Raw genomic sequence first — 26,902 nt, forward strand, 5'->3', positions numbered from 1 at the left:
TTCCTTGCAACTTAGGCCTCGTGGAAGCCATTTTGGGTTCCCTGGGGCACAATGGTATAAAAAGTTTATGTCCCCAGGCCCCTTTTTAGCAGCGTTCGTGCAGCCAGGAGTCAGAAGGCAAGCCTGCTGGTCCAACCATGGCACCCGCCCCTTCCCCTCACCAGGCATCTCTGGCATTTCTCCATATTCCTTTTCTCTCCCCCCCCCCCCCCCCGGCCCCGCCATGGGGATGAAAGATGGAATGGTGGGTTGTGCTAAAACGAGATAGGTCCTGTGGCTTTCGTGTATGTGTGTGAGTGTGTGTGTGCTTTGCTCTTTCTACTTCATTTATTGTTTAAAGTTTATTTGCTTATTTTGAGAGAGAGAGAGAGAATCCCAAGCAGGGTCCGAGCTGTCAGCACAGAGCCCGATGTAGGGCTTGAATTCACGAACCATGAGATCGTGACCTGAGTTGAAGTCCGGTGCTCTTTCTGTTTCACTTTTAAGAAGGGGCTGGAATTTCGTTTTGTTGGCATCACTAGACTTTGCTGTGGTGTTCCTACTGCTGCCTCCCTGTGGTATTTGACAGAAAAGAAACTGATGAGAGCACAAATCAGAGCACAAATCAATTCACTCCAACAGCATTTCTGGAGCACTGAGTCCTCATCAGCATGGTGGCAGGGCTGTGTAAGAGTGGGCCAGGCCCTCCTGGACTCATTCACCAGCCACCCCGCGTACTCCACTCCTTCACGATCATATGTCCCAGGGGTTCTCTCCAAACACATAAAAGGAAAGAAGGATTCCGTGCAAAACACTTTTGCAGCCTTCAAGGGGCTATTTCGAAACATGCATCCTTTGCCAGAGTGCTCTGATGTGGGGCCTCTGGATCTCAAGGAGGGGGTGGCGATTCTGCCCCCTGGGGGACATCTGGCAATGTCTGGAGACAGCTGGGTTGTCATAGCTGGGAGAGAGGTTGTCACAACCAGCTAGCTGAGGCCCAGAGGCCAATGCATAGGACATCCCCCCACAACTAGGAGCTGTCTGGCTGAAAATATCGGCAGTGCCGAGGTTAAGAACCCCAACCACACTGTTGTATCTTTCCAAAGTATTTTCTCATGTAGTTTTTCAAAGTGATATAGTTGCCTGAGACTTGGTGAAAAAAATTATTTCTCAATAATGAAGTCGCATTCAGCTCCTGACACGTATGATGTTCCTTGCTAGGAGGTTCTATAGTGGACTATTTTGTGCCATTATTTGGTCTGTGATTTAGGACAGGAATAAGGCTGGGAATACAGCCAGCATATTGCACATTCTCTACCAGACCATATGGAACGTGCAATATGGGTCATGTCAGTAGCTTTCAAATATGCCTTGAGGGGCGCCTGGGTGGTTCAGTCGGTTAAGCGTCTGACTTTGGCTCAGGTCATGATCTCACTGTTTGTGGGTTTGAGCCCCACGTCGGGCTCTGTGCTGACAGCTCAGAGCCTGGAGCCTGCTTTGGATTCTGTGTCTCAGTCTCTCTCTCTGCCCCTCCCCTGCTCATACTCTGTCTGTCTGTCTGTCTGTCTGTCTGTCTCTCTCTGTCTGTCTCTCAAAAATAAAAATAAACATTAAAAAAATTAAAAAGAAAAAGACTCGAGCAGAAATCGGCACTTCTTAGGGCAGTTGGATGGCTCAATCAGTTAAGCGTCTGACTCTTGACCTTGGCTCAGGTTGTGATGGCACGTTAGTAAGTTCAAGCCCCGCATCGGGCCCTGCGCTGACAGTGTGGAGCCCACTTGGGATTCTGTCTCTCTCCCTTTCTCTCTGCCCACCACCTCCTGCTTGCTCCCTATCTCTCTCTCATAATAAATAAAAATAAACTTACAAAAAAAAAAAAGAAATGGGCACTTCTTGCCTGGCCCAAGTCTGTTTTTTTTTTTAAATAGTTTTTTCTTTTTTTCTTTTAAAGTTTATTTATTAATTTTGAGAGAGAAAGAGAGCACGAACATGGGAGGGGCTGAGAGAATGGGAGAGAAAGAGAATCCTGAGCAGGCTCCGCACTGACCACGCAGAGCCCGATGTAGGGCTTGAACCCATGACCTGAGCAGCTAGACGCTGTTCTAGGGACCGAGAGTACTTCAATGAACAAAGCAGATAAAAATTCTTATTGTCCTAGAACTATTATGCTCATTGTGGGAGTGGGACTATATCCTTAATGAATACGTACATTATCTGATATGTTAGAGGTTAAAGACTACACGTACAAATGGCCAATGGCCAAACCAGATATAAAACAAAACTCTCACCCATAATGGGCAGCAACCAGCCAGGAAACCAACCTTGATCTAAGGAAGCTGCTGAGGCAGCCAATGTACTACCCACGAGTCAGACTTACATAGTCTGACCACTATCTACAGCAAACAATCCAGGAAGCCAGATGATAACTCCTGTAGTCTACCCCAAACGGTCAGGACCTGATCAGTAACTGCCAGCTTCCCAAATTTTCATCCCTGCTTCCAGCTTAGGACTAACCATGGAGAGCCACGTATGCATCCCCCCCCCCCCCAACCAGTAACATCGGGTGCCCCGCTTCTAGTCTGTGTCCATCTTCCCCAGGTCACAGGGTCCCAGCAGGGCACACCTGAGACCTCTCCTTTTCCACTATAAATCTCTCCCACATTCAAGCCTCTGCCCAAACGCAAGAGACAGTGGCCGACCCCTTTGCCGTAGTGAGCTCCGAATACATAAATAACCTTTGTCTATTCTCTTCGGTCTTCATTTATTTTCACAAGGTTTACTCTCTCTCCTTCTGCCCCTCTGCCCCTCTCATGCATGTTCTCTCTCTAAAATAAAATAAAAAAATAAAAAAGAAAACCCTGGAAACAATGGAAATTTCCATCATCCAGAGAGTAGATGAACAAATGAATCTTAGTATGTTGACATAAAAGAATGCATATAGATGTAAGAAATCCACGTCCAAAGAAAAGCAAAGAAATAGCACAGACTTTAGAGTAATGACTACTTTGGGTGCAGGGGTGCAGAAAGAAGGGTTGGGATGGCGACCTTTCAGTTAGGATGGGTTAGTTTTAGTTTTAGAAGGGTTGGGATGGCGACTTTTAGTTAGACTAGGATGTCAAGGCTTTGTCCCGTTATATTACTAAAATAATTAGCAAATTAAATAAAGAAGACTATGCTTAGAGTGTATTATGAATCAGAGATTATGGCTCATTGTTTTCTGGGCTTTGAAAGGCCTTAAAAAATAAAGTACTGTATTAAAATATAGTATCATGGGGGAAAAAGAGCAGTATAGGAGAGATTTGGATTTCAGGGAGGGTGAGGAGGATTTCGATTTTATTTTTTTATATATATTTTTAAAAGTTGTTTATTTTTTTGCATCCATATTATTTTTAAAATATATATTTTTAAAAGTTTATTTATTTTGAGAAAGAGAAAAAGAGGGAGAAGGAGAATGGGGGAGGGACAGAGAGGAGAGAGAGAATTTAAAGCAGGTTCCATGCCCAGCGAGGAGCCTGACTAGGGTCTCGATCCCATAGCCATCACCACCTGAGCCAACATCAAGAGTTAGACACTCAGCTGACTGAGCCACCCAGGTGCCCCAGGATTTCGATTTTAAATTGAGTGATTCAAATAGGACTCATGGAGAGTATGGGTGACATTTGAGCACAGACAAGGAGTGAAACATCCAGTGGTAAAAAGTCAAGAGCATTGTGGACCGTGGGACTGTAACAGATGAGGGTGCTGGGAGCAAGAGTTCAGCAAGGTGATGAGGAGATTGTAGCTCCCCATGTTAGTTTCGGTCACTGCAAACGTCAGCCTTGACGCTGAGTGTCCTGGGCAACCTGGGGAGGGTACGAGTTAGAGATGAGATCAACCGCCTTTTCACTGCAGAAGGATTACTGTAAACTGTACCTTGAGAGCTGACTATGGGGAGAGGCTGGATGGGGGCAGCTCTACCCTGAGTCTGAAGAACTCTTGCTGGGGGTGGCGATGGGGCCCAGACCTTTGGGGGAGGGGTGCAGGTGGTGAGCGGGTTGGATTCCGATGATGCCACCCATTTCGCTGATCAATCTAGCGCAGGACATGTGAACAAGATAGGAGTCAAGGGGTGCCAATGTCTCTTTGGCCTGGGTCACAGGAAGGATGAAGTCATGCTGGAGAGGATTAACCGGGAAGGGTGTATCTGTGAGAAAAGCATTTTTTTTTTGGTGGTCGGGGCGGGGGGGGGGTACTGGTAGGAAGATCAAGAATCTGGTTTTCAACTGTAGATGGTTTCTAATATTTTGCTATTATAAGCGATGCTGTAATGAATGTCCAACATAACCCACCCAGGCATTGGTTCAAATCCCAGGGTTCAAATCCCCTTTCTAAAGTTACTAGTTCTGCAGTGACTTCACCTTTTTGGTCTCCTGATTTCTAAAATGATGATAATAATAATAATAATAATAATAATAAACCTAACCAAAATGGTTATTCTGCAGATTAAAGGAATCAGTGCCCAACACAAAAAAGTAAGAGCTTATTAAATGTTAGCTGTGCATTGCATCCTTTCTCTCTTCTGATATTTCCTTGGAGCAACTTCTTAAAGGTGGAATTTGCTAGATCAAACGTTATCCCCGTTTTGCTGATGAAAGTTACAAAATTGCTCTCTATAAAATGTTCATCAGTTGTTCCCATCCACTGTGCGTGATGCTTTCCTTATACTCTGCAACCAGCACTAGACATGATTAAAACAATGCTTTGTTAATATAACAGATGAGAAAAATTCATGTTTTTCTTAATTATTAGTGAAGTTCATTGTAAGAAAAAATGTGTTTTATATTATGGATGCAAATATATATAATGAGCTCCCATGTATCCAGCTTCAACGATGTATTCTGAGCCAATTATTTTGAAGCCTATTTGTAAGAATTAAAGTATAACTACAATACCATTGTTATGCTTAACAATTAACAGTAATTTTTAATTAACTTCTAGTAAGTAGCCATGCTCAAATTTTCACACATATATCTTACTCTAAAAACAGTTATCTAATTAGGGTTCTGATAAGACTCACGTATCCCTGCAACTGACTGAAGGGCCCATACAATGTATTCTTTCTTTCTTTTTTTTTTTTCTTTTTTTAATGTTTATTTATTTTTGAGAGACAGAGAGACTGAGACAGAGCACAAGTACGGGACGGACAGAGAGAGAGAGAGGGAGACACAGAATCTGAAACAGGCTCCAGGCTCTGAGCTGTCAGCACAGAGCCCGACGTGGCGGGGGGGGGGGGGGGGCGGGGCTCAAACTCACGAACCGTGAGATCCTGACCTGAGCCAAAGTCAGACACTTAACCGACTGGGTCTCCCAGGTGCCCCTATAGTGTCTATTCTAGTCTGCAGCTCCCCTTGAAGCCCTGTCCACCTTCTTGCCACTTGTCTTCAGTGTAGCATTAATTTTGGGTGACTGAGTTTTGGAGACTGCACCCCCGTGGAATCATTTAACACCCTGGATTTCCAGTAATCAGATCCACCTGCCACGATTCAGTGTCTAGTTTTGGACAAGCCTGCTTCATAGGCGGTGTTGTGTTCTTCCATCAAGAGGCATCTATTTGTCTCACTTGTGTGACGTTGGGATCCATGATTAGTCACTACCTACATCCATGAATTCATTAGGGCTGGATTTTCCTTCCTCTGTATTACCTGGACTCCGTCTGCAGAGAGAAATGTCCTCTTCTCTCCTCTTTGGCTACTGTGAGGTACGTTTTATTTCGAAAAAGGCAGAACAAATGTCTGATTCTCCCTCCCACCATTTTTAAAAATGAGTTTCAAAATAATGTGCTAATTTTCTGGCCTCTTCCAAAGATGACTAATGAGGTTTTTTATTTCTTTTTGGTATTACTATGAGCTCATGTATTTAAAAATATTGAATGTGTCTCTGTACTTTGCAGCTATTGTTGTTTCTGATGTTCAGATTGTCTTCTCAATACGACTCCGCTACGTTTTGTAGCTTCCTGTTTTCTAGAATGACAAGAGGGCTGGGGCTCATCTTGTCTATCTTATGACCCAAACCAGGAACAACCCAGTTTTCAAGGAGACTTGGTTTATGTTTTTTTTTTTTTAAATACTGATTTGCCCTTTGTACATTTTTTTCCATATGGGTTTGTAAGAACTGTTTACATATGAAGATATTTATCTTTTGTCTGTCAGATGAGCACATACAGTTTCCCAGCTTAAAAAAAAAATGGAGACTTTGTTTATTTTGAATTGTTGGCAGACATTTAAATGTGTAAATGCTGTCCAGGAGCCCCAGCAAATACTTAATATAAGGATAATTATATATAATTAAATATTACATTAAAAATCAGAATAAAGTCTATATTTTGTAATAATCTTCATTTTGTCATATAAATACACAGAAGATAGCACCGTGGTTATTAAAAGGGAAAGAGTAGATTAACAGTGGATGAAACTGGTGGGCATAATACTAATTAGTCGATCACATTACCAGTAGGGGTAAACTGACATTGCATACTTCTCAATGCCAAGTTCTGAGGAAAAAAAAAAAATCACCTGTGTAGTACTTCTGCAAATATGCCTAACTTGAATTTGATCATGAGGGAACAAACACACAAATTCATTTTAAAGGTGATTTTGCAAAAACAACTTTGCCAGGAGAAAAATAAAATGTCGGAGGCCAATTTAAATTACATAAGATACATCTGTGATTAGACCCAGGTTGAAAAATTATTAAAAATGTCAATAAAGGCGTGCCTGGGTAGCTCAGCTGGTTGAGTATCCAACTCTTGATTTCGGGTCAGGTCATGATCTTGCAGTCATGAGATCGAGCCTCGAGTCAGGCTCCATGCTAGGCTTGAATAAAGTGAAAGGAATAAAGTGAATATATAAATTACAAAGCATCCTTGGGATGGAGAAATTGAAGATTGTATATTACATAGTAGCATGTATCACTATTAAGTTTCTTAAGTTTGAAAATTGTGTCATTGTTTTTAGGAGAATATCCCTTTTGGCCAATGCATGCCAATATTTTTAAGGGTGAAGTTTCATATTTGCAACTTGCTCTCAAATGAGAGGGACAGATAAAGCTAAGACTGGCAAAATGTTAACCATGGGTGAACTTCAATGAGTGGTGTATAGGATCTTGCAATATTTTCACAATTTCCTGTAGGTTTGTAATTCTCCAAAATAAAAATATTGGGAAAAAAAAGAATAGGAAAACAATGGAAGGAAATAAAACAAAATGGTAAAAGTGGTTATTATAAGCAATGTTAACTTTCGCCCTTGTAATTTTCTGTGTTTTGAAATTGTTTATAATGAATTCACATTATTTTGAATTCATAGAAAATATTAAAAATATTTTTTTAAACTTTATTTATTTTTGAGACAGAGAGAGACAGAGCATGAACGGGGGAGGGTCAGAGAGAGGGGGAGACACAGAATCTGAAGCAGGCTCCAGGCTCCGAGCTGTCAGCACAGAGCCCGATGTGGGGCTCGAACTCACAGACCTCAAGATCATGACCTGAGCCAAAATCAGACGCCTATCCGACTGAGCCACCCAGGCGCCCCAAATAGAAAATATTTTTAAAAGAAGGGGAGAATTACCACTCTATTTTCATTTTTCTCCCTGAATGTTTCATGTCAGTTTCCATGATCTGAAGTCACAGCAGGGGGACTCATAAGTTAGGGCAGCAATTCATGCCTTTATGTGGCACTTCCTCACAAATTTGGCAAAGTGCTCTTAACCAGCGAAGAATGCAACGATCTTCACCTCTGTTGTGAGTGTGTTTGGGAACAAGTTCCTCTCATTTGGGTGTGTTTCCTTAGAAATCTGAAGGACAGTGTAGGTCTAATTCTCGGACTAAAGAAGGACCTCCAGGAATTCGAAAACCTGCAGAGAACAAGCTTTGGATGAATTACTTAATGAAACCCATAACTTGACTCTGAGGAATTCCCTGATTTTTTCCCAAATGGCTTTACTCTCAGCCCAACCTGAGACATTGAACATTCTGGCCAATTTGAGGTCAGACACCTGCACCTTGCACAGCAATGAAGGCAGTCACTGTCACAGTCATGGCCACTATTTTGCCTGGACTCCCTCAGCCTCAGGTCCAGAGCTGCTGTGTGCAATTGAAGAGACACAGTGAGACCGCAGAAGCACAAGAATTCAGAGCACTGCTCTCCCTGACTATGAACGCTCCCCGGGGCTTTAATACTTCTCGGGGGTGATGTCACAAGAACACTATAGTGCTTGGTGGTGCCTTTGCCATCTACAAGCCTGTGGGATTTCCATCAGTTAAGTCTTTCTTCCTAAACTCTTTTGTACCCCCATGGGCACCCCACTCATGCACACTTGCTGATAATACCTTTCGCTTGACTGTGTGTTATAATTTTGGGGGTAGGTTTCTATTTACACAAATGATCTTGTTGAGCTTTCAGATATTCCCTTCTAAGTTCACAGGGATCTCACTCTTTTTTTTTTTTTAATTTTTTTTAAATTTTATTTTTGAGAGAGAGAGGGAGAGGGAGGGAGAGGGAGTGGATGGGGGAGAGGCAGAGAGAGAGGGAGAGAATCCCAAGCAGGCTCCATGCTGTCAGCGCAGGGCCCAACGCGGGTCTTGATGTCATGAACCGTGAGATCATGACCTGAGGCAAAATCAAGAGTTGGATGCTTAACCAACTGAATCACCCAGGTGCCCCTTTTTATTTATTTATTTTTATTATTTGGATCTCGCTCTCTTTTTTGACTGCTGCGCAGTATTCTGATGTAGAGAGACAACATTTAATGTGACCTCGATAGCAGACATTTAGTTTTTCCCTAGTCTTTATGCTGCAACGAATAGACTTACCAATAATACATTTTTGCCCAGGACATGAGATTTCTGAGTTCAAAGGCATGCGCTTTAAATTTTTTTTTTTTAACGTTTATTTATTTTTGAGACAGAGAGAGACAGAGCATGAACGGGGGAGGGTCAGAGAGAGGGAGACACAGAATCCAAAACAGGCTCCAGGCTCTGAGCTGTCAGCACAGAGCCCGACGTGGGGCTCGAACTCACGGACCGCAAGATCATGACCTGAGCCGAAGTCGGCCGCTTAACCGACTGAGCCACCCAGGCGCCCCCAAAGGCATGCACTTTAAAAAAAACGTGCAGATTGTTAGATTGCTGCCCTGAGAAATAGTGCCATTTAGAACTCTCATCAATATTGGAGAAAAAGGACATCTTTTCCATGCCCATGCCGACAGGCTGCTACTCGTTTGCGAAAATAGCTAGTGGGGACTAGACAAAAACTGTTCAAGAGATTTTTGCAGGATAAACTTCCTAGTTATCCCTATCCATGCTTATTTAATGGAAATGTGGTGGTGGTGGTGGTGGTGTGTGTGTGTGTGTGTGTGTGTGTGTGTGATATCCTCTATGGAAAATCCTTTCTGCAAATGGGATGACAGCCTTTACCTCAAAGCTGCAAAGCTCAAAAGGCTGATTTGCGTGCATTCAATGTGAAAATAAAGTTCTAAATTGAGGAGTGGTATTACGTTCTCTTGTAAGGGATTACTGAGGTTGTAGGCAGACCTTGACCTCGCTATAAATCTGTGGAATTAATCTTTTGTAACTGAACTAGAATTTTTCATTCAGTTGAGGAAATCCAGTTGTGGAAAAGACACCATTCCCACATCAAATTCAAACTGCATATGAAATCTATATGTTCGTGAAGTTATGTTACCTTGGAAGGAATATGCATGGATGGCAATGACAGAAATTCTAGCGCCCAGGGTGGATTCTATCGAGCCTTGTGTGTGCTTAGCTATTATTGTCAGTCTACTTAAGACCTTCTTGAAAAACACGAACATATTACAAGTTACAATATAGATGTGAGACTGATAAAATATTGAAGAATCTAGTGTTGATTAATGTAGGCCTTTCATTACAGGCATAATTGGTGTTCACAATAAATGCAGGCAACCCGGCGGGGGGGTGGGGGGGGCGCTGGGGGCGCTCTTTTCTCCCTGCTCAACACGGCCTGTTCATCCTCCCAGAGAGGTAACCACCAAATAAGAGGCTTTTGGGAGTCAATATTTTAAGGACGACCTAGTATAGTTTATTAGACATTTAGAAGGTTGCCGTGTAATAAGCAGAAATACAAGGTGGCAACTGAGAAGTGGGCAATCCATCGCACTTAGACACGGCAAAGGCAGACATTGACCGGGGAAGGCAATGAACACGGAATGAAATGGTCTTACTGGTCTGAGCTCAGGGCGGCTGCAGGCTGCTCTTCCGGGGCTGGCAGGGGCTCACGTCTTTTAGTTTAATTATTCCTTCGGGTTTAGACACTTCTGAGGTGTGAAGTCTTGAGCCACCTGAAGCAAAAAGAGAAGACGCACAGGCAAGGTCCCAACACAGAGCCCAAAGCGATCAAGCTCACGCAGCAGGGCAGGTAGCCCGGGGAGCAGCAGACAGGGACCGGGTGACGGAGTCTGCCCCCCACGGCTCCTGCCTGGGGGTCGGTGCCAGGACTGCCCCTCCGGGGTCAGCCAAACCGCCAGAGCTATGCAGAGGAATGATCAAGATGTTCTCCGTTTTTCCCCACCGGACGGCCTTGTACGGGAGGGTCTGGCTCTTGCTCTCCAAGGGTGAAGCCTCACGGACGTTTCAGAGTATGAGATACTTAACCGAAGAGAAAAATCCCAGGGAGTTCAAGTGACAAGGAGACAGGGGAGCAGGCAGGTGGGATGGAGGGAAGCCTTAGCCATGGGGACCAGCAGACGCCCTTCTCCCCGCCCCCCAGCACCTGCACCCCGCCCACCGCCCGCCTAGCTGCAGCACTGCTTCTTGCAACAGCACTTCTGCTGACAACAGCACTTCTGCTGGCAGCAGCCCTTCCCGCAGCCACACGAGCCGCAGCCACACGAGCGGCGGCAGCAGCAGACCACGGGGACGCTGCAGCAGCCCCCGCAGCAGCCGCAGCAGCAGGGACAGCAGCTGGAGCAGCAGCCCACCCGGTAGCACCGGCAGGTGGTGCAGCTGCCGCAGCCGCCGCCGCAGCCGCCGCCGCAGCCGCCGCAGCCACCACCGCAGCCACCGCAGCCACTACCGCAGCCACCGCAGCCGCCGCCGCAGCCACCGCAACTTCCACAGCCACAGCACCCCATGGTGTCGGCAGAGAGGACTCAGGAGAGGGGAGGAGGGAGACTCGGGAGGTGAGGGAGGTCTGGTGCCGCCTCCTGCTGGGGGAGGGGCTTATATACCAACCCCACAAGCTAAGCCCCTGCCTTATTGTTTACCCCTCTTCCTCGTAAACACCTCATGAGGCCTCTCACACCCTTCCTTATTGGAGTCTTGGCCAGTTCACCTTGCTAATTTTAACTTTGACTTCTCTCTGAAACCTATATTTGGATTAGAACACACGTCCAAGAGGTGTGCGCCCTTGAAAACATAAATGCATATAAATGCCTGAAATATTTAGGAGCAATCTTTTTTTTTTTTTTTTTTTTTTTTTTTTTTTTTTTTTAACATGGGAGTCTGAGTCAAGAGGCAAATAAAAGTCCTGTGTTTCTGTATATACTTCTTGGTTATCCGGGTTAAAAACAACAACAACAACAAAACATTATTTTTCTCTCTACTGGGATTCATGACCCCCTCCCCCCCATTGCAAACAAAACAAAACAAAACAAAACAAAATCTTTTGAAAGAATAAGTGAAAACCAGAGTGAAAAGAGAAAAAGTAAGTGTCCGTAAATGCATTCTATCTCACCTGAAAACACGGATATGCTTTCCCCGGCTCCCGAAGATTTTTTGTTTGTTTTTGTTTGCAAGAATTGCTTGTTCATTAACACATTTCTTTTTAACTTGTCTAACGTCAGATGCTAAAGACAGAATTGTGCACAGCCTACTCCTAAATCATCTGTCAAGAGAAATTTCTACTGTAGTTTGTCTGTTAAATAATTGAGAAAACAGGGGCGCCTGGGTGGCTCAGTCGGTTACGCCTAGGACTTCTGCTCAGGTCATGATCTCACGGTTTGTGAGTTCGAGCCCCGCGTCAGGCTCTGTGCTGACAGCTCAGAGCCTGGAGCCTGTTTCAGATTCTGTGTCTCCCTCTCTCTGCCCGTCCCCCGCTCACACTCTGTCTCTCTTTTCTGTGCCCCTCCTGTCTCTCTCTCTCTCTAAAAAATAAGTAAACATTAAAAGAAATAAAACAAAAAATAAAACAACTAAAAAAATTGAGCAAACAAAAATAAGAAAGGTTTCATCGGGTGGCTGGCTTTCTCTTGCACCTCTCTGGTTGAGGACCTGCGTTCAGTCCCCTGTTTCAGACCCACCGGGGCCTGGGAATGTTGATTTGAAATGACTGGTCTCTGTCCGGCTCATTCTCTGATTCCAGAGAGCCTGTGAATGTGATGAGGCATCCACAGAGGCGTGTTCTTGCTGGACTGACTTGAGGACTGAGGCCTGCCTGGCTAGTCCAGCCACTCCAGAGGGGGCACAGAGGAGGAAACTGCCACGGTCTGTCTTGGGGCTTATGCTGTGGCTTCTGGATCAGACACAGCCCGGCTTTGCCTTTGGCAGGCCTGCACTTCCCCCAGAATGTTGGTGTCCCTGGATTTATAAGTGACACCTCTTTTATAAGCTTACTTAAAATGCCCTCCCATGATCTGCTTCTCATCAACCAGGAGGACGTGAGGACCGTTCCCGCCCTCCATTTTGGTGGCTGGGCATCCCGGAGAAGCCCTGCTGTGTGCAGGGAGCCTCCAGAAAGGTCTCCGATGGCTCCTGTCTGTCATACAGGCATCATGGTCGGGGACCTGGAACGACTTCTTTCCTACAGCGTGGCTATCATTTTTCTAGTTGTGGACTCAAGAGGCAACACACAGCCATTTCATTCATAACAGAAAACTCAAAGTTTACTAAGGAGGCTGCTGTGCTAAAAATAGCAGTGTTATGTGGCAAAGGACCTCAGGAAGGAAGTAAAGAAAACGTCTTGTGATGTCCTTCCATGGAAACTGGGCTAAAAAATGAGGGGGAGGGGTATTGATATATAAACCCCTCCCCCAGCAGGAGGCGGCACCAGACCTCCCTCACCTCCCGAGTCTCCCTCCTCCCCTCTCCTGAGTCCTCTCTGCCGACACCATGGGGTGCTGTGGCTGTGGAAGTTGCGGTGGCTGCGGCGGCTGCGGCGGCGGCTGCGGTGGCTGCGGTGGCTGCGGTAGTGGCTGCGGTGGCTGCGGCGGCGGCTGCGGTGGCGGCTGTGGGGGCGGTTGCGGCGGCGGCTGCGGCAGCTGCACCACCTGCCGGTGCTACCGGGTGGGCTGCTGCTCCAGCTGCTGTCCCTGCTGCTGCGGCTGCTGCGGGGGCTGCTGCAGCGTCCCCGTGGTCTGCTGCTGCCGCCGCTCGTGTGGCTGCGGCTCGTGTGGCTGCGGGAAGGGCTGCTGCCAGCAGAAGTGCTGTTGTCAGCAGAAGTGCTGTTGCAAGAAGCAGTGCTGCAGCTAGGTGGGCGGTGGGCGGGGTGCAGGTGCTGGGGGGCGGGGGGAGGGGCGTCTGCTGGTCCCCATGGCTAAGGCTTCCCTCCATCCCACCTGTCTGCTCCTGCTGTCTCCCTGCATCCTGGACTTTCTGGTTCTTTCCCCCTCGGCTCTCATGCTCTGAGTTGAGGTAGCTTTTGCCGTTTTAAAAATAGCCACATGGAGGGGGCACCTGGGTGGCTCAGTCCGACTTCAGCTCAGGTCATGATCTCACAGTTTTGTGAGTTCAAGCCCGGCATCAGACGCTGTACTGACGGTGTGGAGTTTGGTTGGGATTCATCCTCTCTCTCTCTCTCTCTCTCTCTCTCTCAGAATAAATAATAAATAAACTTAAAAAGACAGTCACGTGGACATTTTCTACAATGTCATCCAAGAAAAAGGATGGAGAACACCTTGATGATTGAGCTCAGCAATCGTGACTTCTACTTGGCTTTCTTCTTTACACTATTTTTCTATCTAGACTTTGAGCCTTTTTGTATTTACTATAAATGGTGTGTCCTTTCTGTGGCCATAGAAGCTTTCTAGATGTTTGCCTAAAAATCACTTAATAAAAGGCGAAAACAAACTCTGACCAGTTGTTATTGTTTTATCTTGTTTTATCCTTGGGGTTATTTTCGTTGAGCTAACGTTGATTATGTTCCTCCATGGACTGGGGCCATCAAGGGCACAAAAATAATTATGCCCTTATGCGATGGCAATCTAGTCATACACAAATAACCAGCAACACAAGGCAGAATAATAAACAAGTCAAGAGGCCATGATGTAGTGTGTTGTGGCAGGAGAGGGTCCAGAGGGTTGGATGGGGAATGAGTGTAAAGGACCGGAAAAGCTTCGAGATGCCATTTGGGGGCGTGTTTTAAAGAATTAGTGAGGTTTTGACAGGTGGAAGTGATCAGGGACAGATATTTCAAGCAGAAGGGCAAAAAAAAAAAAAAAAAAAAAAAAGAGGAAGGATTGGAAAGTTGAAGACATATATGGGAACTAGTAAGTCGTTGAGTGTGTCCCGAGTACAGAGTATGTGACTGTATTTGGAAATAACCAATGACAAGACTAGCATTCACACTGCCCTTACAAGCCAGGAATTCTTCTAAGAACTTACGTGTTTTGAAGGACCCCCTATTATTATGTCCATTGCACAGAAGGGAAACAGCCAAGAGAGGTTAAGTAACCTGCTGAAAGCTCACGGATGTTGCTGGTGGAGCTCGGGCGTGCCACAAATGCTACAGGCTGGTGGTTTTTAAGAGGGGATGTTTGACTGCAACATAGAGTTAACTGGTTGGTAGAGAGAACGGAAGCTACCTCGGTGATATTGGGGAAAACAACGAGGACCTAATACAATGGCAGAATGGGAACAGCAAGTGGGGGGATTGAAAGCATGATACAAAACCCGACAAGTGAGGACCATGTCTACAGTCCCCAAGTCGGCAAGACACCAGTGGTGGTTGCTATGGACTGAGTTATGCGCCCCCCATCCCTGTGTTGAAGCCAGAGCTCCGGATGTGATGGCATTTGGAGATGGCATCTTTGGGAGGTAATTAGGTTCAGACAAGGTCCCGAGGGTGTGACCTCAGGATGGGATTCGTTCCCTTACAAGAAGAGGAGGAGACCCCAGCGTTCTCTGTCTCTCTCTGCCACGTGAGGGCACAGCAAGAAGGTAGTCGTTTGCAGTCCAAAATAGAGCTTTCACCAGAACCCACCCACACAACCCGGTCTCAGACTTTCCAGCCTCCAGAACCGTGAGAAAATAAATCTTTGTTGTTCAAGCCAGTGAGTCTATGGTCTTTTGCTGTGACTGCCTGGGATAATACCATGAGGTAACAATAATGCATAGTGACTTCTGTTCTTTTCTGAGAGATTTGGGATACCGTACATGACCGCCTGTTTTTAAATTTATGTTAAATATGGTCAACAAATGGGTGAGGAACTGACCATTTCCGTTAAGGTTGTTTGTCTCACTCTGTAAGGTGTGGAGTTAAAGGGAATTGATAACAGCATAAAAAAGCCGTCCAATAAATGACACATTAAATTCTCTTATAAATCGGCCTGATTCTCTTCACAGTGTATTTAATCTACTCCCTTGGCATGGGTATTTTGAGAAGCGGCAGGTCTGCTTGATTTGCTAACCTAAAAAGATCCAGACCTGAAAAAATTGTCTTCTTGGTCTACTCATCTAATCTTGATGTTTTGCATTCATTTCTAAGAGGAAAATTTGGGTTCAGATTGCCGACTGAAAACACGCTTTGTATGGATCACGAGGCTTGGCTCGCAGTTTGCTTATAATATGATTAGAATCAGTAGACACTAATCATAATATATGTATATAACCTGTGTGTTTATACATTTACATGTTATTTATATTTATCATTGTTTTTATTATATATGTTATTTACATAGGTTATACCTATGTTCTTATATACACATCAGGTTATAGATATGGTATATATGTTATACACAATATTTACATACCTATATTTACACACATGACTTACCACATGATTATTTATGATTTTATGATTTTACGACTTACCGCATGATTATTTTCTTCATTCATTCGTAAAACCTAGTGATTTGTGAAGATCTGTTCTGAAGTATAGTTGTTTCTGTAAAGGCTTGCTTCCAAGTTCTTCTGTCTGTTCCTTCCTGATCTTTGGATCAACCGTGACCCTTTTGCTCTTGTGTTTACTTTCCCACTGTGGCTTCTATGACCCAGGTTAGCACAGGTTAAAGTGTTAGCATCCGAAAGACTTTTGGTCATTTCAAGACAACTGAAGCAAAGACATAAGGATCTTCAGCATATACTAGCATATGGAATGTTCTGGAATTGTGTGTTGGCTGCCTGGGGAGGAAGAAGGCGAGCATCAGTGAGAAGGATAGGAGGGTGCTGGGAAGGATGAACAGGTGCACAGTGATGGTTGACTTGTCTTTCGATGGTAAGATGGGGTCTACCTTAATTTTTTCTTCGGACCTGACTTCTGGTTCTCTTTGCTGTTAGATGTTGAATGACCTGTTTGATAAAGATGCCTGAAGTTAAAACACAGTCTTACTGACTTTTTGTTTTATTCTGTGATTCATTTTCTCTCAACACGAGACTGTCTTTAACCCTTGGGAAGACCCTTAAGTAACGGTGCCTAAACAATTAGCCCGGTGCCTAAATCTCTCTTATATTTTCAACTGATTCAAGCAATGATTTCTCTTCTATATTTGCTAGACTAATGAAACAAAAACCAGATGATACTTAACTAACCCTCCTGTGATAAAGAAAAATCTATGTGTTTTAGTTTTGATATTAGTCTTTATATATTTAGTTTTTACATTAGATACCTTTCAAGGGTCAATTACTAAGAAATGTTGTAAAACATACTCAACCACATTTTAACTTCTTTCTTGTAAGGATATCATTTGCTAAGAGTAGCATTCTATATGATGGATCCTCAGGCTGCCATAGTAAACTACCACAGGTTGGATGGCTTGAATAACTGCAATTTTTTTTCTTACAGTTGTAAAGACTGGACATCCATCCAAGATCCCAAGATCGGAGTTTGGGGAAGTTTGGTTTCCCCCCTGAGGCCTTTCTCCTTGACTTGAAGATGGGGATCTTCTTGTTGGGTCCTCACGTGGCCCTTTCTCTGGGTGGATGCATCCCTGGTGCCTCTCTTCTAATAAGGGGAACACCAGTCATATTGGATTAGACCCCCACCCTTAAGACTTTATTTACCCTTAATTACCTCTTGAAATACAATATGTACTGTATCTTGTGTGTGCACTTAGCACACTATGGATAAAGCGTTGAATGGGTGTTATAGCTCTCTTGGCCTGACTTTTGTTGGAAAGAAGCTTAGAGTCAACTTTTCTGTCCACTCCAGTGGCCAGCAGGATTGCGTCATGTCTGGATTTCTGTATTAATCTTTCCTCTTAGTGTAACTCACCCAGCTCTAGTGTTCTCTTGCCAACACGTTTTCAACCTTTATCTTTCTGTGCGCTTTTTGTAAACCATCTTAAGTCCTTTGTGAAATGAGTGGAATATAAATAAGCAAGCAAGAAAATAACCGAACCAAAGCCTTTGGCTCTTGAGCCAAAAAAAAGTTGGTCGTTACTTTTCCTTGCTGGAGCTTCCCAGACTTTAGCTTTTCTGATTGGTTCCTACGGACTCACCCTGAGCATTTCTCCTCCTGCAGGAGAAATGCATACTTTATGAAAAACCTTTCTTTTTCTTAAAAAAATTTTTTTTTTTGTTAGCATTTATTTATTTTTGAGAGACAGAGGGAGACAGAGTGTGAGTGGGGGAGGGACCAAGAGACAGAGGGAGACACAGAATCCGAAACAGGCTCCAGGCTCTGAGCTGTCAGCACAGAGCCCGATGTGGGGTTTGAACTCACGAACCGTGAGATCATGACCTGAGCTGAAGTCAGACGCTTAACTGACTGAGCCACCCAGGTGCCCCTGAAAAACCTTTCTTTATGTACATTTCTCCACATCTTCCATCTACCTTATTTTGATGAACAGTGAAAAATGGACCCAATAATTCCTCCAAACACAGAGTTGTGCATAATGCCAAAGGGAGACAGGTAAGTTGGAAGGGAAGAACTTCACCTCACCGTGATACATGACCTTTCCTCTTGTCCGCAGAGGTAGGTTTTCACAGTCCTGTCTTGTTTGTGGAGATTCAGATGTTATGGTTTGAGGATCCATGTAGATTATTCTTCTTCAAAGTAGACATCTTTTTCATATATTTTAGAATTGTTCTTCTCTCATCCCTCTTTGCCATCTCTCAAGGCCATGTTTACTAACGATGACTTTTGAGTATTGTCAATTCATTTTTTAAAAATTTAAATCAAAGTTAGCTAACATATAGTGTCATATGATTTTAGGAGCAGAATTTAGTGATTCACCACTCTCATATAACACCCAGTGCTCATCCCAACAAGTGTCCTCCTTAATGCCCATCCCCCATTTAGCCCATCCCCCCCCCAACACCCCTCCAGCAACCATCGGTCTTTTTCTCTGTATTTAAGAGTCTCTTATGGTTTACCTTCCTCTCTTTTTATATTTTATTTTTCCTTCCCTTCCCCTATGTTCATCTGTTTTGTTTCTTGAATTCCACAGGAGTGAAATAACATAATACTTACCTTTCTCTGACTGACTTATTTCGCTTAGTAAAACACACTCTAGTTCTATCCATATTGTTGCAAATGGCAAGATTTCATTCTATATCTATATCTATATCTATCTATATCTATATCTATATCTATATCTATATCTATATCTATATATCCCACATCTTCTTTATTGATCATAAATAAGTCATTGGAAATTTGGACTCTTTCCATAATTTGGCTATTGTTGATAGCGCTGCTATAAACATTGGGGTGCATGTGCCCCTTTGAATCAGCAGTTTTGTATACTTGGATATATACCGAGTAGTGCAATTGCTGGGTTGTAAGGTAGTTCTATTTTTAAATTTTTGAGGAACCTCCACACCGTTTTCCAGAGTGGCTGCACCAGTTTGCATTCCCACCAATAGTGCATGAGGGCTCCCCTTTCTCCACATCCTCATCAACATCTGTTGTTTCCTGAGTTGTTAATTCTAACCATCCTGACAGGTGTGAGGTGGTATCTCATTGTGGTTTTGATTTGTATTTCCCTGATGATGAGTGATGTTGAGCATCTTTTCATGTGTCTGTTAGCCATCTGGATGGCTTCTTTGGAAAAGTGTCTGTTCATGTCTTTAGGTCCACTGAAATAAGGGAAATAAATGGTTTGATCAAACGCCCCCGAGACGACTCACAGCCTCTTGTTCTGAGATCAGATCAGAGGTTTAACCATCTACCTCTTTGTGTTCCCATATCATGACCAGTTTCAAAAACCCAAATTATGACTCCATAATGTGTTTTTGTATCCTTGTTTTGTAAAGACTGTTTTGGAGATATCAACCCCCAATTTGAGATTTCTTAAGACCTCACGGTGTCCTTTCCCTGAATAAAACTCACTCTTGACTTCACTCAAACTTTTCTTTCCTTGTTAGTCTTGTGTTCTTATTTCTGTACTTGAAAAAAAAATCTCGTGTCTATATGTATGTGGAGTAAAGTGGTACATAACTAATAAAAGAGCACAGTGTTAGAAAAATACTTTTTCATCATCCCAGACAGTAATAACTCTTTCGGTGGACTTTTTTTTTTTGATAATGAAAAATAAAGCTTTATTAGTTTAAAAAAATAGCTTATTACATGTATATCTTCACAATCAAATTGTCAATGCATATTCTGCATTCCAGGGCAGCTCTCTTTTCTGTTGGATGTTTTTTTGGTTAAGACTGTAATCACAAGAACAGTCCTTGACATGTTTGGGATTCACTGAATACCAATTCCATTCTGCAGAGTCTAAACTTTACAAAGGAGGCCACTCAGTAAATCCCATAGCCAGTCAGCTTTTTCCAGCATCAGATACAGATGCCTACATTTTCTCAGGTGTGAGCAGGGATGCTGCATGTCCGGATGATGCTAATTTATGAGGGCCAGTTGGCTGGAGTCCAGGAGAGGGTATTGAAAGGTTAGCCTGAAGCACCCGGTGAGGGAGATCAAGGCTGGTGTCGGTGACCTCACTCCTGTTTCTATTCTGTGCCTTAGGTTGGTGGCGGTGGTGGGGAGGGCTCATGTTCTTACCTGTGTTCAGTGTCTCATGTGTTCCCTTTCTTTTTCAAAGCCTATGCCCGGGAAATACTTGGTAACGGGAGTCACTTATTAAAAGTTGAAGGTGACTAGTCCCGCCCCAGGTTTCATTTAATATTTGAACTGGGAATGGTTTGCCTTTGAAGGAATGTCAGCTGAGATTACGAGCTGGAGCTGGAGCACTTTTGTGATGCTCGCCATAAGTTCTGGTCCAGAGAGGAGAGCTGCCTGCAGAGATAGCGCAAAGAGTGGTAATCCGCTTAAATAATAATTATGCAAAACAAGAGTTAATGAGACACTAGGTGATCCTCCAACATTTCTGGCCTTTTGGCAGCAGAGACAAGAGAGTAGAGTGCACCAGATTTAGAAGAGGGCAAAGTTTAATCATTGGCTGTAATGCACCCTTATAACCGTTTCCCTAGGCTCTGTTTTTCTAGCGGGGAAAATAGTATCTTGAATGGTTAACGCTGTTGGGTGGCTACTGTTCTTTTGTCTTCAAAAGAGCATGAGGTATCTTGTGAAATATGTGTGTGCACTCTAAATCGAACCGTAATAACTACCATGGAAGATCCCTCGTTTTCCTTTTTTTGCTCTTAGCCTCTTGTATCCCATTTACTTCCAGGGGAAATGACTGAAGTGGGATCATCATGGTATGTATGTGTGCATCGTACCTTATACAAGAGATAGATTGCGTCGCACAGATAGCTGCTAGTCATGAATTAATACGCGCCCGTGCCCTCCCCTCCATCCCACTCTTTTTGAGTTTGTCTGCCAGTTTCAAGAGTGGAAAACCCAAAGAAGTCCAGACAGACAAAATCGATTTATGTTTGAAGGACAGAGGATTAGACGAGGAAAGAAAATAGGATCCTAAAAGAAGAAAGCCAAGGCTGAGTTCTTTGGGAATTTATGGGTAATTTTCAGAAGGTGAGGTGACAAAGAGGTTGGTCGTGCTGTCGTGCGGAGGGTGCTTGGGGGACAGGAGGATGCAAATGTTTAGGATGTTTTTCCCTGGCTTCTATAATTTGCTTCTCCCTTTGAACTTTGCCAAGAGATTGCAGTGAACGTTCGCATTTTATTTTTTCCTGGGTAATGTGACTTTGCTTAGATAGACCATAAGGCAATGCAGCTTTATAAAGAATGTACATACACATCTGTCTGTCTACCACTCTATCTAAACCTATGTTGATTTTATATTGCAAAAGTCAATCATGCTAATGGAGAAATTTAAATGGTCCAGTATTGGACAAAGTAAAAAACAAAAGTCCACGGTGAATCTCATCACTTAAGTAGAATCACATTTACTTTTGGTAGCTAGACTCACAGTCCTTTTTTCTATGCATATACTAACATATAGTTAATATTTGCAAAATGAGACTAAGTTCTATATACTTTTGTGCAACTTCCTTTTTTCACTTGTTAGTACTGCATGACATCTCTCTGGCCCATGCATATCTTTTAGAAATTTCTGCAAAGTTTTCCATCTTACAGGTTTACTATAATTGTTTTTAAAACTTTGTCACCATTAATGGGCATTTAGGTTCTGTCAGATTGTTTGATATTGCAAACAATGCTGCAATGAACATCTTTGAACATATGGACATATAGATTCTACCATAAACCATCTTTTTAAAATTATTTAATGTTTATTTATTTATTTTATATATATATGTGTATATATATATATATATATATATATAGAGAGAGAGAGAGAGAGAGAGAGAGAATGAGATGGGGAGGTGCCAAGAGAGAGAGGGAATGCAGAATCCGAGGCAGGTTCCAGGCTCTGAGCTGCCAGCACAGAGCCCGATGTGGGACTCGAACTCACGAACCACGAGATCATGACCTGAGCTGAAGTTGGACACTTAACCGACTGAGCCAGCCAGGCGCCCCCCATCTTTAAAAAAAAGGAAAAGACCTTTATGATCCTTTGTATTTCTATGTTATCAGTTGTAACATCTCTTTGATTTCTGATTTATTTGAGTCCTCTCTCTTTTTTTCTTGGTGAGTCTGGCTAAAAGCTTGTCTATTTTGTTTGTATTTCCAAAGAACCAGCTTTTAGTTTTATTGATCTTTTCTGTTGTCTTTTTAGTCTCTATTTCATTTATTTCTGCTCTGACCTTTGTTATTTCCTTCCTTCTACTAACTTTGGGCTTTGTTTGTTTGTTTGTTTTTTCCTAGTTATTTGAAGCATAAAGTTACATTGTTCATTTGAGATTTTTCTTATTTCTTGATGTAAGTGTTTATTGCTATGAACTTCCCTCTTAGAACTGCTTTTGCTGCATCACATGGTATATTCCATTTCCACATGTCTCATGGGATTTTTTGATTTCTCTTCCTATTTCTTCCATGACTCATTGGTTGTTCAGTAGCAGGCTGTTTACTGTTCACATATTTGTGAATTTTCCAGTTTTCTTCATTTCTAGTTTCATATCATTGTGGTCAGAAAAGATGCTTGATATGATTTCAGTATTCTTCAATGTATTATGACTTGTTTTGTGGCCTGACATATGATCTATCCTGGAGAATGTTCCATGTACACTTGAATGTGTATTCTCTTGCTTTTGGATGGACTGTTTCTTATATGTCTATTAAGTCCACTTGGTCCAATGTTTCATTTAAGGTCAATATTTCCTTACTGATTTTCTGTCTGTATGATCTATCCATTGATGTAAATGAGGTATTAAAAACCTCTAGTATTTTATTGTTAACTATTTCTTCCTTTAGGTCTGTTAATATTTGTTTTATATATTTAGGTGATTCTATGCTGGGTGCATAAATGTTTACAAATGTTATAGACTCTTGTTGGATTGACCTCTTTATGATTATGCAATGCCCATATTTGTCTCATTATTCTTTTTGTTTCAGGTATAACGTTATTTTATCTGATATGTTTATTTATCTGATATAAGTATAGCTACTCCAGCTTTCTTTTGGTTTCCATTTGTATGAAATATCTTTTTCCATCCCTTCACCTTCAGTCTCTGTGTGTTCTTATATCTAAAGCGAGTCTCTTGTAGGCAGCATATAGATGTCTTTTTTTTTTATCTATTCAACCACTTTATGTCTTTTTATTGATGTGAATTAATTATTGATAGTTATGTACTTACTACCATTTTGCTAATTGTTTTCTGGCTATTTTATAGTTCTCTATTCCTTTCTTCTTTTTTTGCTCCCTTTCTTTGTGATTTGATACTTTTCTTTAGTGGAATGCTTATATTTCTTTCTCTTTAATTTTTGGGTATTTACCATATAGACTTTTGTTTTGAGGTTACCACAAGGTTTACATATAGTCGTTTTTATCTAAAACAGTCTATTTTAAGTTGATAACAACTTACATTTGAAATGAAAGAGACATTGCAACTGATACCACAGAAACACAAAGGATAATAAGAGGTTACTATGAACAATTATATGCCAGCAAATCGGACAACCTAGAAGCAATGGATGAATTGCTAGAGACACACAACCTAAAATACTGAATCATGATGAAAAGGAAATCTGAACAGACTGGTAACTAGTAAAGAGATTGAATCAGTAATCAAAAACCTTCCAACAAACCAAAGTCCAGGGCCGGATAGCTACACTGGCAAATTCTACCTAACATTTAGAGAAGAATTAATGCCAATCCTTCTCAAACTCTTGCAAGAAATGGAAGAGAAGGGAACTCTTTCAAAGTCATTTTATGAGGCTAACATCAGTCTGATACCAAAACCAGACAAGGATGCCACAAGGAAATGATAGGCCAATATCCCTGATGAACACAGATGCAAAATACTATTAAACCAAATTGAACAATACACTAAAAAGATTATACGACACCTAAAACCGATATAATATTTTATGTCAGCTACACTTCAGTTTAAAAAAATGGGCTATAAAAATGGATTATACACCATGCTTAAGTGGTATTTATTTCAGGGATGCAAGAATGGGTTGGCATCTAAAAATCAGTCACTGTGATTCACCACATTAACAAAATGAAGAATGATCATGTGATCACCTCAATAGATGCAGGAAAAGAAGCTAACAAAACGTAGCTTCAATTCATGATAAAAACTTTCAACAAAGTGGGCATAACAGACATAACAAAGGCCATATATGATAATCCCAGAGCTAACATCATACTCAACAGTGAAAAGTTTAAAGCTTTTTCTCTAAGATCAGGAGCAAGAGAAGGATGCCTACTCTCACTACTTTTTTTCAACATAGCGTAGAAAGAAAAAGAAGTAAAAGGCATATAAATTAGAAAGAAAGCAGCAAAGCTATCACTATTTACAGATGACATAATGTTATAAACAGAAAACTTTAAAGACTCTACCAAAAAACCACTGTAACTAATACACAAATTCAGTAAAGCGCAGCATGCAAAATCGACATACAAAAATATGTTGTGTTTTTGTGCAATAATAATGAGCTATCGGAAAGAAAAATAAAGAAAACAATCCCATTTACAATTGCATCAAAAAGAATAAAATACCTAGGAATAAATTTAACAAAAGAGGTAAAATTGTATGTTGGAAACGACAAGACACTAGTAGAAGAAATTGAAGAAGACACAAATGAATGGAATGATATTCTGTGCTCATGGATCGAAATAACCAGTGTTGTTAAAATGTCAATACTACCCAAAGCAATCTACAGATTCAGTAGAAAATCCCTATTAAAATTTCTATGGCATTTTTCACAAAAAGAACAAATAATCCTAAACGTTGTATGAAACCACAAAAAGCCCCAACTAGTCAAAGCTATCTTGAGAAAGAAGGAAAAACTGGAGGTATCGTGCTCTCTGATTTAAAACTCTATTATAATGCTATATTAAATTAAAACAGTATGATATTGGCAAAAAAGATAGACACAGAGATCTATGGAACAGAATAGAGTCTAGAAATAAATCTGTGGATACATGGTTAATTTATGACAAAGGAGCCAAGAATATTCAATGGGGAAAGGGCAGTCTCTTTATTACATGGTATTGGGAAAACTAAACAGCTACATGCAAAAGAATAAAATTAGACCACTATATTATACCATATGCAGAAATAAACTCAAAATGGATTAAAAACTTGAACATAAGACCTGAAGCCATAAGATCTGTAGAACACATAGATAGTAAGCTCCTTGACTTAGGTCTTGTTGGTGATTTTTTGAATCAGAAACCAAAAGCAGAGGAAACAAAAGCAAAAATAAACAAGTAGGACTGCATCAAACTAAAAATCTTCTGCACAGGGGGGTATATTATAAAGGAAACCATCAGCGAAATGAAAAGGCAATCTACTGAATGGGAGTGAATATTTGTAAATTATATACCTGGAAAGGAGTTAATGTCCAAAATATATAAAGAACTCCTATGACTCAATATATGAAGAACTCATACAACTCAAGAAAACCTAATAATCCAACTGAAAAATGGGCAGAACACCTGAATAGGTATTTTTCCAAAGAAGAAATACAGACAGACAACAGGCACATGAAAAGGTGCTCATACATCTTTACATCCTTAATCACTGAGGAAGTGAAAATCAAAGCCACAGTGAGATGTCACCTCACACCTGTCAGAATGGATATTACTGAGAAGACAAGGAATTACAAGTGTTGGGGAGGATGTGGAGAAAAGGAGACCGTCTTGCACTGTTGGTGGGAGTGCAGACTGGTGCAGCCACTCTGGAAGACAGTGTGGAGGTTCCTCAAAAAATTAAAAATAGAACTACCCCGCGACCCAGCAATTGCACTCTAGGTATTCATCCAAAGGATATAAAAACACTCACTCATTTTTTTTTAAATCGGATGACTTATTTTTGGGGTGTTGAGTTGTATCAGTTCTTTGTATATATCTGGATACAAATCGCTTATCAGCTATGTCATCGGCAAATATCTTCTTCCATTCCATAGGTCGCCTTTTAGTTTCGTTGATGGTTTCCTTCGCTGTGCAGAAGCTCTTTACTTTGATGTAGTCCCAGTAGTTTTATTTTTGCTTTTGTTTCCCTTGCCTCAAGAGACATATTTTGAAAAATGTTGCTACAGCTTATGTCACCGAGCTTAGTTCCTGTGTTCTCTTCTAGGGTTTTTTTATGGTTTTGGGTCTCACATTTAGGTCTTTCACCCATTTTGAGTTGATGCTTGTATGCGGTGTGGGGAAATGGCCAAGTTTCATTCTTCTGCATGTAGCTGCCCTCTTCTTCTTATCTTAAAAGGAGAGAGCAAGGGAACTCACGCCCAGCTGGAATCCATGACCTTGGCTTAGGCTTAGAGCCTTCCCTTGTGGCTCAGCATACTTTCCTGAGCTTGTAAGTTCAAATCTCTTTTTCTTCCTGGCTCCCAACATTGTCGCCCTAATAGAGAAAAAAGACGCATTTACGTCAAAGCAAAAACTGTCTTTATCGGAAAATGAGTGAACTGGCACTATGTGAAAAGTCATTGGTAAAAGTCAGATACCGATACCAATAATCACGAGACTGTGTAACAATCGTTACTGGAGTAATATATACAACCTGCAATGAAACGGAGAAAAGGAAATTCTGGGGTGCTAGGGCAGATATAACGAGGGGAAGCAGCTTCATGAAGACAGAGTGAGTGTGGGTTCAGGCAGAAACCGCCTGGTAAAACAGTCACGAGCGCGGGAAAGGCATGTGGGGTGGGAAAACGTGTGCGATGGTGTATGACACCAGGTGGTGAAGGTGACCCACGGTTAATCCTGAACCCCCCCGTGGACCTTTGTAAGCCATGCAAAACCAGACTTTATCCTCCAGGCA

The 26,902-nt window shown here is 42.2% G+C and overlaps 2 protein-coding genes across 2 annotated transcripts; one reads left to right on the forward strand and one right to left on the reverse strand.

The window, feature by feature from the left end:
- Positions 1-10,782: 10,782 nt before the first annotated feature.
- On the reverse strand, positions 10,783-11,121 carry LOC122226087 (small cysteine and glycine repeat-containing protein 7-like). The gene has a single exon (XM_042948712.1). It carries the CDS (start codon positions 11,119-11,121, stop codon positions 10,783-10,785), a length of 339 nt encoding a protein of 112 aa, XP_042804646.1.
- A 1,975-nt stretch (positions 11,122-13,096) lies between these two features.
- LOC122226088 (small cysteine and glycine repeat-containing protein 4-like) lies at positions 13,097-13,456 on the forward strand. The gene has a single exon (XM_042948713.1). It carries the CDS (start codon positions 13,097-13,099, stop codon positions 13,454-13,456), a length of 360 nt encoding a protein of 119 aa, XP_042804647.1.
- Positions 13,457-26,902: the final 13,446 nt, after the last annotated feature.

The sequence above is a fragment of the Panthera leo genome, chromosome C1, assembly GCF_018350215.1.
Source record: "Panthera leo isolate Ple1 chromosome C1, P.leo_Ple1_pat1.1, whole genome shotgun sequence".
NCBI lineage: Eukaryota > Metazoa > Chordata > Mammalia > Carnivora > Felidae > Panthera > Panthera leo.